This window comes from Hyla sarda, chromosome 7 (assembly GCF_029499605.1).
Source record: "Hyla sarda isolate aHylSar1 chromosome 7, aHylSar1.hap1, whole genome shotgun sequence".
NCBI classification, from domain to species: domain Eukaryota; kingdom Metazoa; phylum Chordata; class Amphibia; order Anura; family Hylidae; genus Hyla; species Hyla sarda.
The window spans coordinates 203,178,533-203,192,538 of record NC_079195.1 but is presented as its reverse complement, the minus strand read 5'-3'; the positions used below and the strand labels follow the sequence as shown (position 1 = coordinate 203,192,538).

Here is a 14,006-nt window from a genome sequence, read left to right as displayed (position 1 = left end):
CTGTATTGCAACAGCTGGAGGCACCCTGCTAGGGAACCACTGCCCTACTCAAATAAATGATATCCAAGTTCCTCTAAGGTTGTGATAAGATATGCTGCTGTACAGTGAAGGACCCATTAGTAATATAACATGTATATTGTATTGGACATGTGTACCGATTGGATCTTTACTATATACGCAAAAAAACAAACAAAAAAAACCTTGCAATATTTTTAAAGATAATTTGTAATCAATGATGACAACAATACTTTCCTGGTCATGTTCCGTCCTGTGGTTCCCTGCTATCCTCTTACGCTCCAAGGCCGACTTGAAACATGGGTGGAGCTTCGTGACATCACCACTGCTGTTTGCTAGCAGCGGGACCCAGCAGAGAACAGCAGCGGTGACGTCACTAAGCTCCGCCCATGCTCCAAGTTGGCCTTGGAACGGAAGATACAGAAGAGGATAGCCAGAGAACCACAGCACGGAACGGGACCAGGTAGGTATCTCTGTCATCAGTGTCACCTGCACTACCTGTCTGTACCGAAAGGTTAGTGCAGGTGACACTGATGACAGATTTCCGGCCGGAATGTGGTTGATCAATTGCCCATCGGATCGTTCATATGAATGATCTCACCAGCAACTCTTCAGACTATAGTGGCAGATTAAGCATCTATTAAAAAAAAAAAAAAAAAATACATTGCAATGTGTATAATCAGGTATAATCTGCTTATCATCTACTTTCAGTAATGGCTGAAAAATGATTATCAATAATATATGTGGTGGCCCAGTATGGGAGGTGTTACCCTGCGCTCCTGCTGTCCTGTCAGGCAGCCTCCTTCAGTGTCCCCAAGGCCCCCTGCACTTGTTTCTCCATTGTAAATATGTTTTACCCTGTAAAGTGTTATAAAATGTAATGTTGCTTTAAGAGTTATACCATATGATATGTCATGTGATTGTTACCCAGGAGGTATCAGTGACCCGGTGACCCCAAGAGTGACCTATGGGCTCCCTGCTAGTCTCCCCCATATAAGCCCTGAGTGGAGATAGCTTCTCTCTCTTTGAGCTCTTTGCTCTTGCTTCCTGCTGCGGTGTAGTGCAGTCGGGCCTAGTGTGTGTGTCCAGAGTGTTGGAGACCTCAAGTCAAGTCCTGCAGCCACACCACACACCCGCTACAACATTAAAAAAAATTATAAATTAATAATAGTTAATAATAATAAATAATACAAATAAATAAATAAATAGATCATGTTTTTTGCAGGCAACAGTCTGCCATAGGACATCACAATCGTTCACATAACATTTTAAAACAATGGTTGGTAGAGTCGAGATATCGGTCATTTTGGGCAATTTTCAGCTTATGGGTATGACCACTCTGTGTGTATGACTTGTTAAAGACTGAATTAAAGGGGTACTCCGGTGGAAACTTTTTTTTTCTAAATCAACTGGTGCCAGAAAGTTAAACATATTTGTAAATTACTTCTTTTAAAAAATCTTAATTCTTCTGGTACTTAGCTGCTGTATGCTCCACAGGAAATTATTTTCATGTTTAATTTATTTTCTGTCTGACCACAGTGCTCTCTGCTGACACCTCTGCCCATGTCAGGAACTGTCCGGAGCCAAAGAGGTTTGCTATGGGGATTTGCTTCTGCTCTGGACAGTTCCTGACATGGAAAGAGGTGTCAGCAGAGAGCACTGTGGTCAGGCTGGAAATAAATTCAATAAGAAATGGAACTTCCTCTGGAGCATACAGCAGCTGGTAAATACTGAAAGGATTAAGATTTTTAAATAGAAGTAATTTACAAATATGTTTAACTTTCTGGTACCAGTTTATTAAAAAAAATGTTTTCCACTGGAGTACCCCATTTAAGCTCTAAATATTGAGGGAAGTTTCACTGATTATACAGTAAGTATGTATTAGACAGAAATGCTGTATATGTTGTAGCTGTTTATCGGTAAAAACTTCCTTCGGCGCAGCCCTATTTTAAAATGTCATTAATAAAAACTTTTGACATGTCACAGACACATTTGAAAAGTTTTGAGTGGTTGGGACCCCCACTGATCATTAGAATGAGCAAGGAGAAGCGCACAGTAGTATGCTTGACTTTCTCCATCCTGCAGCTTCATTATAAGTCTATGGAGCCATCTAGTGAAGCAGGATAAAGATCGCTGTATGCACGCTTCTTCCCTCTTGTTCTAATGATCTGACTTGTCTCTGTGACACATCAAAAGTTTTTATAAATGACAGGGACCTTTCCTATCTATACTGTCTGAATAGATTAATCAGCAGGATGTGTGTTCTTTATGGCAGCTGCAAGAAATAGAAATCATCAGAGAAATGTCAATGGACTTAAAGGAAAAAACATATATATTTTTTTATCAACTGGTGCCAGAAAGTTAAACAGATTTGTAAATGACTTCTATTTAAAAATCTTAATCCTTCCAGTACGTATCAGCTGCTGTATGCTCTGCTGACACCTCTGTCCATTTTAGGAACTGTCCAGAATAGGAGCAAATCCCCATAGTAAACCTCTCCTGCTCTGGACAGTTCCTGACATGGACAGAGGTGTCAGCAGAGAGCACTGTGGTCAGACAGAATAGGAATTCAAAAAGAAAAGATTTTTATATAGAAGTAATTTACAAATCTGTTTAACTTTCTGGCACCAGGTGATACATTTTTTTTTCTAGGGGAGTACCCCTTTAATATTGTGATACAGTCAAATCAATCACATTTTTTCCATTATTTTTGTAAACATATTGATGTTTTTGCAGAAGAAAAAAAAACTACAGTGACTTGACCGCACCATGTACAGAACTCCCTAATATATGTCTCATGACATGAACTAAAGGGAAAATGTGAAGTGTAGCCAGTCATATACTGTATATATACACCCTGATTCTGGTATAGCTTTGCTCATAGATTGATATAGACAATTTGGGGATTTGTTCTGTTCACAGCTCATCTTTAGGTGGTGGAGGAGGCTGAGGTAGCTGAGCCTGTTCTGGAGATGGATCTAATCCATATTGTTTTCTTAATGTTTTCCGTAGCTTTGACTTTCTTTCTTTCTCTTGCCTCTCCATCTCATCGAGCTTTGCTAATTCTTGCTCTAACTTTTTCCATCTTTGCTTCTTTTCATCCTTTGCATCCCTTTCCTCATCCTGTATCGTTTTCATTTTCGACTCAGGTTCCTGGTAGAGACAAGAATGGAAATACCATCAGATGTTGTGGTCAGTAGAATAACATTCTCAGGTTAGATTGTAAGCCCCATATGGGACAGGTCCAATGTGAAAGTCTCTGTACAGAACTGTGGTATATGTTGATGCTTTAAAAATAACTAAAATAAAATAATAAATAAATAAATTAAAATTGGGCAGAATTTCCAAGTGGAATCAAGCTAAAAGAAGATATTCAGTCCTGAAAACGTATCCCCTATCCTAAAGATAGGGGATAAGTTTCAGATCGGGGGGGTCCGACCGCTGGGGCCCCCCGCGATCTCCTGTACAGTGCCCCGGCAGCCCATGGGAAGGGGGCGTGTTGACCACCGCACGAAGCATTGCCTGACACACACCCTCAATTCAGCGCTATGGCAAAGCTGGGGATTGCCGAAGGCAGCGCTCCGGCTCTGCCACAGAGTTGTATAGAGGGGGCGTGTCAGCCACCACTTCATGCGGTGGTCAACACGCCCCCTTCCCGCGGGCTGCCGGGGCACCGTACAGGAGATTGCGTGAGGGTCCTTAGGATAGGGGATACATTTTCAGGACCGAACTACTCCTTTAACACGCTGACTGATCAAAACATTTGAATCTTTAACATCATTTATATATATATATATATATATATATATATATATATTAGTTAACTTTTAAGTAATTTTATTATTGGTTGTTTAATATCAATGTAATTAAAATATTCTAATATACATATTGACACAATATCAGATTAATGGAAGACAGTATTAAATAATGTCATATGACTATCTGAGAGCAGATTGCTGAGACTCTCATGGGCTGCAGCATTAGGTTGAGCACACTGACCCCCTTTATTTGTTTTTCTCTATACAGCACTTGGTGAGTGGCGGCACTGTGCAGACTACAAACCAAAGTGGACATAACATTTTATGTTCTTGGTCAAATAGAGATGGCGCAAATACCATCATTTAGTATGATGGGAAAATAAGAAAATGTACCTGTTAGGTCATAATGTATTGTGCAGATAAATTACATCTTTTAGGTTCTTACCCTGGTTTCTCCCCACGTTTCATTTCCAATTGTCTCAGCCAACTCCTCATCATTGGTAATTAGGAAGTTATCAAAAATTGTGCCAGATTTCACCTATAAAGGAATAGCAAATAAAAATACATCAATCAGATTTTTATATAATACTTGTTGTTCTATAATACCAAATGTCAAGTGATGCTTTGTTTTAATTTTACCTTGCAGCAGTGATTATTTACTATAGCTGCAGCAAAAATAGGCAAGACAAGATAAGATAAGCTATGGCACTGTGCAGCACAGTCAAAGAGCCCAGATAGACATGTGCATTTCCAGTTCAGATCTTAAAGGGGTACTCCGGTGGAAAACATTTCTCCTTATAGAGATACTGTACTAGGGCAGTACAGTATCTCTATATACTGTAGGGAGGTGCTACTAGACAGCCAATAGGTGCATACACTTCAGTAATACATGGGTTTTACCAGTTTAATGCCCATTCTGATTGGTCGGATCTTCTAACCAAGGGATCACTGTATTTCCATTATTATAGCTGTATCAAATGGATAATCATTGATAACAATGCAGCCATCCAATGAGCCATGTGTGGTGTAGGTTACCCACCTGCCAGAGATCCAGCCCGATAACCCCAAGCTCATCATATCTATATAAAGTGTCATCCGGTACATAATCAGGGTTATCAATATAAGGCTGGGTCCACTCTCCTTGATAGTTTGGATTATCTATAATTTTTGGTTTCCAAATTCCCTGTTGGTCAACATAGAAGATAAGATTAATATAGGAGTGTATTTCTAGTTGTATGTAAAAAAAACTTAGGTTATTATTTCTTTTTTTGCTTGTTTCAGTTTCATACAACATTCAAGATCTCTGCATACTGTCCATCAATAAAACATTCCTGTTTATCCTGAATATAACTAGGGCATTGTTCACATACTGTATTGTTTCCCATTTTGTATGGACATACCGTATATACTCGAGTATAAGCCGACCCGAGTATAAGCCGAGACCCCTAATTTCAACCCAAAATCCCAGGAAAAGTTATTGACTCGAGTATAAGCCTAGGGTGGGAAATACATCATCCCCCCCTGTCATCATCCAGACCCGTCATTAACATCCTCATCATCATCACCGCCTGTCATCATCCAGACCCTCATCATCATCACCTGTCATCATCCCCTTGTCATCATCCCACACATCCCCCCTTCATCATCCCCTTGTCATCATCCCCACCCCCCTTCATCATCCCCTTGTCATCATCCCCACCCCCCTTCATCATCCCCTTGTCATCATCCCCACCCCCCTTCATCATCCCCTTGTCATCATCCCCACCCCCCTTCATCATCCCCTTGTCATCATCCCCACCCCCCTTCATCATCCCCTTGTCATCATCCCCACCCCCCTTCATCATCCCCTTGTCATCATCCCCCCCCCCCTTCATCATCCTCTTGTCATCATCCCCACCCCCCTTCATCATCCTCTTCTCATCATCCGCCCTCAGTGGTCTTCAACCTGCGGACCTCCAGAGGTTTCAAAACTACAACTCCCAGCAAGCCCGGGCAGCCATCGGCTGTCCGGGCTTGCTGGGAGTTGTAGTTTTGAAACTTCCGGAGGTCCGCAGGTTGAAGACCACTGCGGCCTTCGACATCATCCAGCCCCCTCTCACCCCCCTTTAGTTCTGTACAGTACTCACCTCCACTCGGCGCTGGTCCGGTGCTGCAGGACTGTCCGGTGAGGAGGTCGTCCGGTGGGATAGTGGTTCCGGGCTGCTATCTTCACTGGGGGCGCCTCTTCTCCGCGCTTCGGGCCCAGAATAGAGGCGTTGCCTGGACGATGACGCAGAAGTACGTTGGCAATGAACGTACCTCTGCGTCGTTGTCAAGGCAACGTGACTATTCTGGGGCCGGGCCCGAAGCGCTTAGAAGAGGCCTCCCCGGTGAAGATAGCAGCCCGGAACCACTATCCCACCGGACCACCTCCTCTCCGGACAGCCCTGCAGAACCGGACCAGCGCCGAGTGGAGGTGAGTAGTCAGAACTAAAGGGGGGTGAGAGGGGGCTGGATGATGTCGAAGGCCGCAGTGGTCTTCAACCTGCGGACCTCCGGAGGTTTCAAAACTACAACTCCCAGCAAGCCCGGACAGCCGATGGCTGCCCGGGCTTGCTGGGAGTTGTAGTTTTGAAACCTCTGGAGGTCCGCAGGTTGAAGACCACTGCGGGTGGAGAGTTCACTCGAGTATAAGCCGAGGGGGGTGTTTTCAGCACGAAAAATCATGCTGAAAAACTGGGCTTATACTCGAGTATATACGGTAAAACTGAATTGGCAAAAATCTGCCTTTTTAAATATTAAATGGGCACTCTCATTAAAACTAATTTTTGCTATTGCACTCATTATGGTAAATAAAAAATCTTTCTAATGCACTTTGATTTAAAAAATGAAGCTTTCTGTGCTTGCTTCGGCAGAACATATACTAAAATTGGAACGATACAGAGAAGATTAGCATGGCCCCTGCGCAAGGATGACACACAAATTCGTGAAGCGTTCCATATTTTTTCAACGCTCTCCCCCACCTTTACTTGCACTTATGGGAACAAGAACTTGGGTTAACACCGACAGAGGACCAGAGGCATTTTGTGCTTAGGTGTTCTCATGGCTTCTCACGCTGTGTTAAGCTGCAGGAAAATCATTTAAAATTGCTTACTAGGTGGTATAGGACTCCTGAAGCTTTATTTAGATTTGGCCTGGCACCCGACAAATTGTGCTGGAGATGCAATGCAGCGGTAGGCACATTTGAACATATTTGGTGGTCGTGCCCTGAGATCCAATGCTTCTGGGCGGATGTAGAAGACATGATAAATCTAGTCTGTGGCTGCTCCATTTCTCTCTCCATGTCCGTCATAGCACTGGCCCTCCCCACCGACTCATTTAGACCTTCAGCTGCCTCCCTACCCAAACATATGTTAGCAGCGGCAAAGACCCTAGTGCCACTATTGTGGAGACAGATTACCCCACTATCTAAATCCCAATGGATAGACAAGATTAACCAGATATGCCGCATGGAGGAACTGACCTGTTGGCATTCTCACACTCATGAAAAATTTGAACGCACTTGGGGACCATGGCTCTCTTACAAACGTTCCTCCTACACACCCACTGATGGAGTCTTACTGGTACCACCACCTGTGGGGCTATGGAAATAATTCATACCTCTCACTTCATACTCCCCCCCCCACCCCCCTTCCCACACCTGCCTTGGATATACCCAGGGCACCTTGACTTTGGCCTGGCCGGGCCCTATGTGGATCACATGTTCCACTCTCGCTTATTTCTCGCTATAGTTGTTGTTTTGGTTACGACCTACCTGCTCATCAGCCCCCTGCAATCCCACGCATTGTTATGATGCCTGATGGGCTTCTTTTGTGCCACCTATTAGATGGCTATATGTTTATGTTTCCTGGTTCCACTTAGTCACTTGACTACTATATAGATGACTTTTCTTCCTCTCGATTAACATGTCATATGTTCTCCAAGTAACATGGACTTGAATTATTGTATTTGTCAAACACTGTTGACTGGTTAACGTCACTTATGTCATCTTGTTCTGCTGTTCTATTATCTTTTATTTCAATAAAAAGAGATTTGTGAAAAAAAAATTATGAAGTTTTCTATGTTTTATTTGTGGATAAAAAGCTGTCACTAGGTTTCTCCTTGTCCAGACCACATTTCCCCCAATCTCTGCACAGACTTTGGACTCCTGCTGGCCTGGCAGAAGTAAAAAATCAGGAAATGCAGTCTGGAGTACTGAGGGGGGGGGGGGGGGGGGGGTGTGCAGCCTTAGCCCCTCAATGACAATGGACGTAAATGTACGTCATGGTGACGTGGTACTTAGCGCACCATGACGTACATTTACGCGCTGCCATGAGGAGCGGTGCTCGTGTCATGCCCGGCAGGTCCCGGCTGCTATCAGCCAGGGACCCGCCGGTAATAGCGGACATCCGCGATCGCGCGGATGTACGCCATTAACCCCACAGATGCCGTCATCAATACAGATCATGGCATCTGCGGCAGTGCGGTACTTTAAAAAATGTAAAATAAAAAAGTAAAAAAATTAGAAAATCCCCTCCCCCAATAAAAAGTAAAATGTCAGTTTTTCCCATTTTACCCCCAAAAAAGCGTAGAAAAAATTATTAATACACATATTTGGTATCGCCGCGTGCCTAAAAGTCTGAACTATTAAAATATATTGTCAATTATCCCATACGGTGAACGGCGTAAACGTACAAAAATTTAAAAAAGTAAAAAATTGCCGCTTTTTTGTAACATTTTATTCCCAAAAAATTAATAATAAATTAATAAAAAGTAAAACCTAAGAAAAGTGGTACTTATAAAAACTACAGATCATGGCGCAAAAAATTAGCCCTCATATCGCCCCATACACGAAAAATGAGAAAGTTATAGGTGGTCAAAATAGGGCAATTTCAAACATACTAATTTTGTTAAAATGATGAGATTTTTTTTAAGTGGTTCAATTATAGAAAATCATATAACATGGGTATCATTTTAATCATATTGACCCACAGAATAAAGAAAACAAGTAATTTTTTACGGGTGTACAGCGTGAAAACGGAACCTTCCAAAATTTGCTAAATTGCAGTTTTCATTTCAATTTTCCCACATAAATAATATTTGTTTGGTTGCGCCGTACATTTTATGGTAAAATAAGTGATGTAAATACAAAGTACAATCGGTGATGCAAAAAACAAGCCCTCATATGGGTCTGTGGATGGAAATATAAGAGATTTTTAGAAGGCGAGGAGGAAAAAACGAAAATGCAAAAATAAGACTGAGCAGAAAATACTGAGAAATATCAGGGTAGAAAACTAACAAATAATAAAAATGAAGGCAGGGGGTGGTTTATCATGATGAGGGCAGTGATTTGGGAAGATTATAAAATTTAACAAGATCATGAGAGATACTCTTTAAAGGGGCACTCCACTAGAAAATACATTTCTGTCTGACCACAGTGCTCTCTGCTGACACCTCTGTCCATTTTAGGAACTGTCCAGAGTTGGAGCAAATCCCCATAGCAAACCTCTCCTGCTCCGGACAGTTCGTAAAATGTACAGAGGTGTCAGCAGAGAGCACTGTGGTCACACAGAAAAAAAAATAAACAACTTCCTCTGTAGTATACAGCAGCTGATAAGTACAGGAAGTATTACATTTTTTAAATAGAAGTAATTAACAAATCTGGCTTGATGTATAAAATTACTGTAACACATAATCTTTTAAAGGTCTATTTTCTATCTGTATGTTGTCTTTAGATGAATGGCAGAAACGATGGGTTGAATCCAAGAAAAAAATCTCATTATGGGAAATGGCAGCTGACAGGAGGAAGGAAGAACATTCAAAAAGAAAAGAACTTCCTCTGGAACATGCAGCTGATAAGTACTGGAAGATTTTTAAACCGAAGTCACATCTGTTTAAAGGGTAGCTCCCACCATCCTATTATTTTTTTTTGCTAGCCCGTTCCCCCCCCCCCTTCCCTTGCTACTGCACTAGCCCGTTCCCTCCTCCCCCCCCCTGCCCCGCATACCCCGTTCCCTCATTACACTTGCAGTTACTGCAAAGTCCGGCAGCGGGCGTGCAGGGACAGCGGCGGCAACGAGGCGGCGGTGGCGATGTGCGGGAGGAGTGGCCTCCCAGCCAGTGGCCGGGGAGCCAATTCGCTCGCTCCCGCCTGTCTGATTGACAGGCAGGGAGCGAGTGCAGCCTAACTGAAAAAGGACCGATTGCCACTCCAAAATCAGTCCTTTTTCAGTAGCCGGTTTTTAAATGTAAATTAAACCTTTTTAATGAAAAAATAATAATAATAAAAGTATATTAGAGATATGTTGTAGTACATAAGTACTACAACATATCAAAAAATAAAGTTGGTGACAGTGGCCATTTAACTTTCTGGCACCAGTTGGTTTAAAAAAATAAATAAAAAAAACATTTCCAGGGGAGTACCCCTTTATGTTCCATTAATCCAATAGAAAAACTGGCATTAAAGGGAAACTGAAATGCAAGGGTTTATAGTGCAGGTGAAGCAGATTAAAATTATGTAATACTCACCCGGATCAGTGCCACCATTCCTGGGATATACAATGTATTTGCTGGCATTGCTAAGGCAGGCATATGGGAGCAGAGGAGAAGGGAGCAGGGATGCTGGGTTTGCCGGCTCCCGCCTCCATTTCTCAAAGCCAGCTAATACATTGTATATCTCCAAAACAGCGGCACCGATCCAAGTGAATAATACATGTTGAATAATACATAATTTTTGTCTGGTTCACCCACACTATAACTCTGTGTACAAGGTTTAGGACAGGTGAACCAGCTGTCAGTTCTCCTTTATTCACACACACACATTTGGGGAATAAATTTTATTTTTTGTACATTATTATATTCGTGCCTGAGCTGTTTTTAACAGCATTTAGAGATACAGTATGCATGACATAGGCAACAGTAGACTGAAGCTGTCCCATTGATATGCAAAGGTCATTCTAGCGGAAAGGGGAGGCTGATCTGTAAGCAACAACTGTTGTGTGTTTTTTTCCCGTTATCTATTTATTGGTGTCACCTTTCGCTGTACTCCTCTCTGTAATGATAAGGAGGACACTGCTGGGAAGTAATCTGTACTGAACAGGTGAGATCAGAATGGAAACTGAAAGATTACAGGACTATTTTAAAATCAACATAGTCAAATTAAAAAGTAAAAAAAACAAAAAAACATCAAAATTCATAAAATTTCTACATAAAAACTTAATTTAAACAAAAGGTCATTTTTTAATGACACATTACATTTTAAGAGATGTGTGCCACTAATGAATATACTGTATCTTACACAGACCACTGGTTCCCAACCAGTGTGCCTCCAGCTGTTGCAAAACTGCCGAAGGCTGTCCAGGCATTTTGGGAGTTGTAGTTTTGCAACAGCTGGAGGCACACTGGTTGGGAGACACTGGCCTAGACTGATATATTGTAGCAAATCCTCATATTCAGTATTGTATTATTTAACATTTAGTCATGGTACCACCTAAATCTATTACACTCCTACCGTATATTTTGAATTTGGAATCATGGGCGGTTCCCACTCCCCATCCATACTGGAGTCCCAGTCACGAGGCTGCTTTGACTCTGGATCTGGAATAAATTCTCTCTCATCCCAGTCCTACAAAATATGTACAGAAATGTTTGCTCTCTTTGATTTCTTTTTCTTCTGAAAGTCATAGAAATGTCAGTAGATAAATAAACTACAAGCAAACTAGGGAATGTCTTTTAACTTTTAAAGCTAGTAAAGAACCCAATAAACTAAAAATGTAGACTCGGTACAGATAGTCATTTAAATGGGCGCTGCAATTTGCGAAAGATTTTTTTTATAATGTAGATAATAACATTATCTGCATATTTGTAGTAACATTGGTTATAAAAAATGTGTATATTTTTGGGTAAAAAAATGCCCTACACGTCTTACCACTAGGGGTCCCTCCACTATTCAGAACACTGTCTTGTCCCTGCAGCTATTGCCTGTGTGTCTTTGTTATGAGACACAATACAGGAAGAAAGAGCAGGACAAGCAGGGCTCTGTACATGCTCCCAACTTGTCAATCAGCCTGCTGTGTGAGCCGGGGGCGTGTCACAGAGCCTTACTGCACAAAACAGCTAGTTGTCAGCTCTGAGGAGTGAGGGAGGACGTTCCTACCTTAGATATGAGGGCAAGCAAAGGACCGCTCCCTCCTCCTCAGTGAACTGCATGTAGTGTAAGCAATATAAACAAGGGAATTAGGAGCCATAAAAGGTTGAAAACCAGGATTTAAGGACATAGACAGAATCGGTACCAGGTAAAGAGTAAGCCTGGAACATTTTTTTATTTTTATTTTTTTATAATCTTCTCACACGTACACTTTAAAGGAATAGTACGGTGCAGACATTTCCTATCCCATCCTGCCCGGGCTGCAAAAAAAGAGAAAACAAACTTTCACTTACCTTCCTACATTCCGACGGAGCTCCGCAACAGCTGATTGGTCGGCCGGGCTCTCTTCTTCCTACTTCCCTTAGCCCGATAGATCACACGGCGCTTCAGCCTATCACCGGCCGAGGCGGGACATCGCTGCGGCAGGTCATAGGCTGAAGCGACGTGTGACGTACCGGGCTAAGGGAAGTAGGTAGTAGACAGCCCGGCCGACCAATCAGCTGTTGCGGAGCTTAAGGGGAACGTAGGAAGGTAAGTGAAAGTTTGTTTTCTACTTTTTTTTGCAGCCCGGGCAGGATGGAGATGGAATAGGAAAAGTCTGCACCAGACTATTCCTTTAGGGGAAGCTCCATCATCTATGCTTTATTTCTTAGGATCAGTCGGGATTCAATTTCAGGAACCTGTACAATCTTAAAAATGAGGGTCCTGTGCCCACTGTTGATGTCATATAGCCAGGTAAAAGAAAGAGGAGAACACAAAGAGTCTATGAAAAGTGATGTAACAGCCTCTATTTATTTTTAGGGAAGGTGACTCACAGAGCATCTGCAGTGATTTTGACTATATGGATTTGCTGCCGACAGTCACAGAGTGACTGCAGAACAGGCTCCCTACTGCTGCTGAGTAGCTCTGTGTGTCAGCTCATGACTGCCGACAGGAAATCCACTGCCAAGAGCGGACACACAAAGCTACAGGGAGCAGGGAGCTCGCTCTACTTCGCTCTGTGACTGCCGACAGTGCATCCGCAGTGTCAAATACACTGCAGATGCACTGTGTGTGACCCTAGTTATTAAATGTTTAAAAAAAATATATACAGTTTGCAAATATATCTAAAATTTGTTGCGCGCATATGTACACAATACAGCCCCACTGAAATGATGCCCATACTGATGCCCATACAGTTGTCACATTGTGTAATCGTCTTTTAATATTTGCATTATAGAGCTGTAATAAGTTGCTTCATTTATTTCTTGTCCCTTACCTCTGGTCTTTGTGCATCGGGGTCTTCAATTTGAACCCTGTCGTCCCAGTCTGCAGGTTTTGTGGCGTTCTCATCTATGATTTGACGCGGTAATAAGAAGTCCCAGTCATCCTCCAGGGTCCCGTTTGCCACCACTTCATTATCAATCTTCACTGTGTATGTGTTATTGGGTCGGATAACCAGAGTGTACAAGTGTGTGAGCTCATCATGCTGCGAAGCATAGAGGACAGTGCATATGAAGATCCACAATAATTGTTCCTGTTCCACTTTAACTGTAAGCATAGCCTCAATACAGCAAAGAAAATAGCTCCCTCACCACCTCACCCTCAGACAAACATCAACAATTAGAGTTCTTAGGGTATTCTATAGATTCCTTGCATGCAGAACCCTTTGTATTTCCTAGGTTCCTGCTGGGACCCCACAAGATTATCTATTATTGTTCAGTGCTCACTTCTTGCAGGGAAATGATTGCAGTAGTTTCTCCAGAGGAAAAGCCGCTGTTTGCATTGTAGCCACAATCTGGCTGGTGGTCCTTACTGAAGTACCCTATTTATTTACCTCAAATGTACTGTTTGAGAGATACAGTGGGGATCTAAGGTTTGGGCACCCCAGGTAAAAATATGTATTAATATGCATAAAGAAGCCAAGGAAAGATGGAAAAATCTCCAAAAGGCATCAAATTACAGATTAGACATTCTTATAATATTTCAACAAAAGTTAGATTTTATTTCCATCATTTACACTTTCTAAAGAACAGAAAACAAAAAATGGCATCTGCAAAAGTTTGGGCACCCTGCAGAGTTAATATCTT

At 42.2% G+C, this 14,006-nt stretch overlaps 1 protein-coding gene and 1 non-coding gene across 4 annotated transcripts in view; one reads left to right on the top strand and one right to left on the bottom strand.

Moving 5' to 3' along the window:
* Positions 1-1,798: 1,798 nt before the first annotated feature.
* The window catches only part of LOC130283074 (calreticulin-like), a 43,569-nt gene continuing 31,361 nt past the window's right edge, over positions 1,799-14,006 (bottom strand). For all 3 annotated transcript variants that reach the window (XM_056532262.1, XM_056532261.1, XM_056532260.1), the window contains 5 exons: positions 13,196-13,405; positions 11,302-11,415; positions 4,813-4,956; positions 4,219-4,311; positions 1,799-3,168 (listed from right to left, as the gene is read on the bottom strand). In XM_056532262.1, the coding sequence (XP_056388237.1) occupies positions 2,932-3,168; positions 4,219-4,311; positions 4,813-4,956; positions 11,302-11,415; positions 13,196-13,405 (798 nt within the window). In that variant the 3' untranslated portion in view covers positions 1,799-2,931. The remainder of the gene's footprint in view (positions 3,169-4,218; positions 4,312-4,812; positions 4,957-11,301; positions 11,416-13,195; positions 13,406-14,006) is intronic.
* Positions 6,654-6,758, top strand: LOC130283653 (U6 spliceosomal RNA). The gene has a single exon (XR_008846774.1). It is a non-coding gene; the product is annotated as a U6 spliceosomal RNA (small nuclear RNA).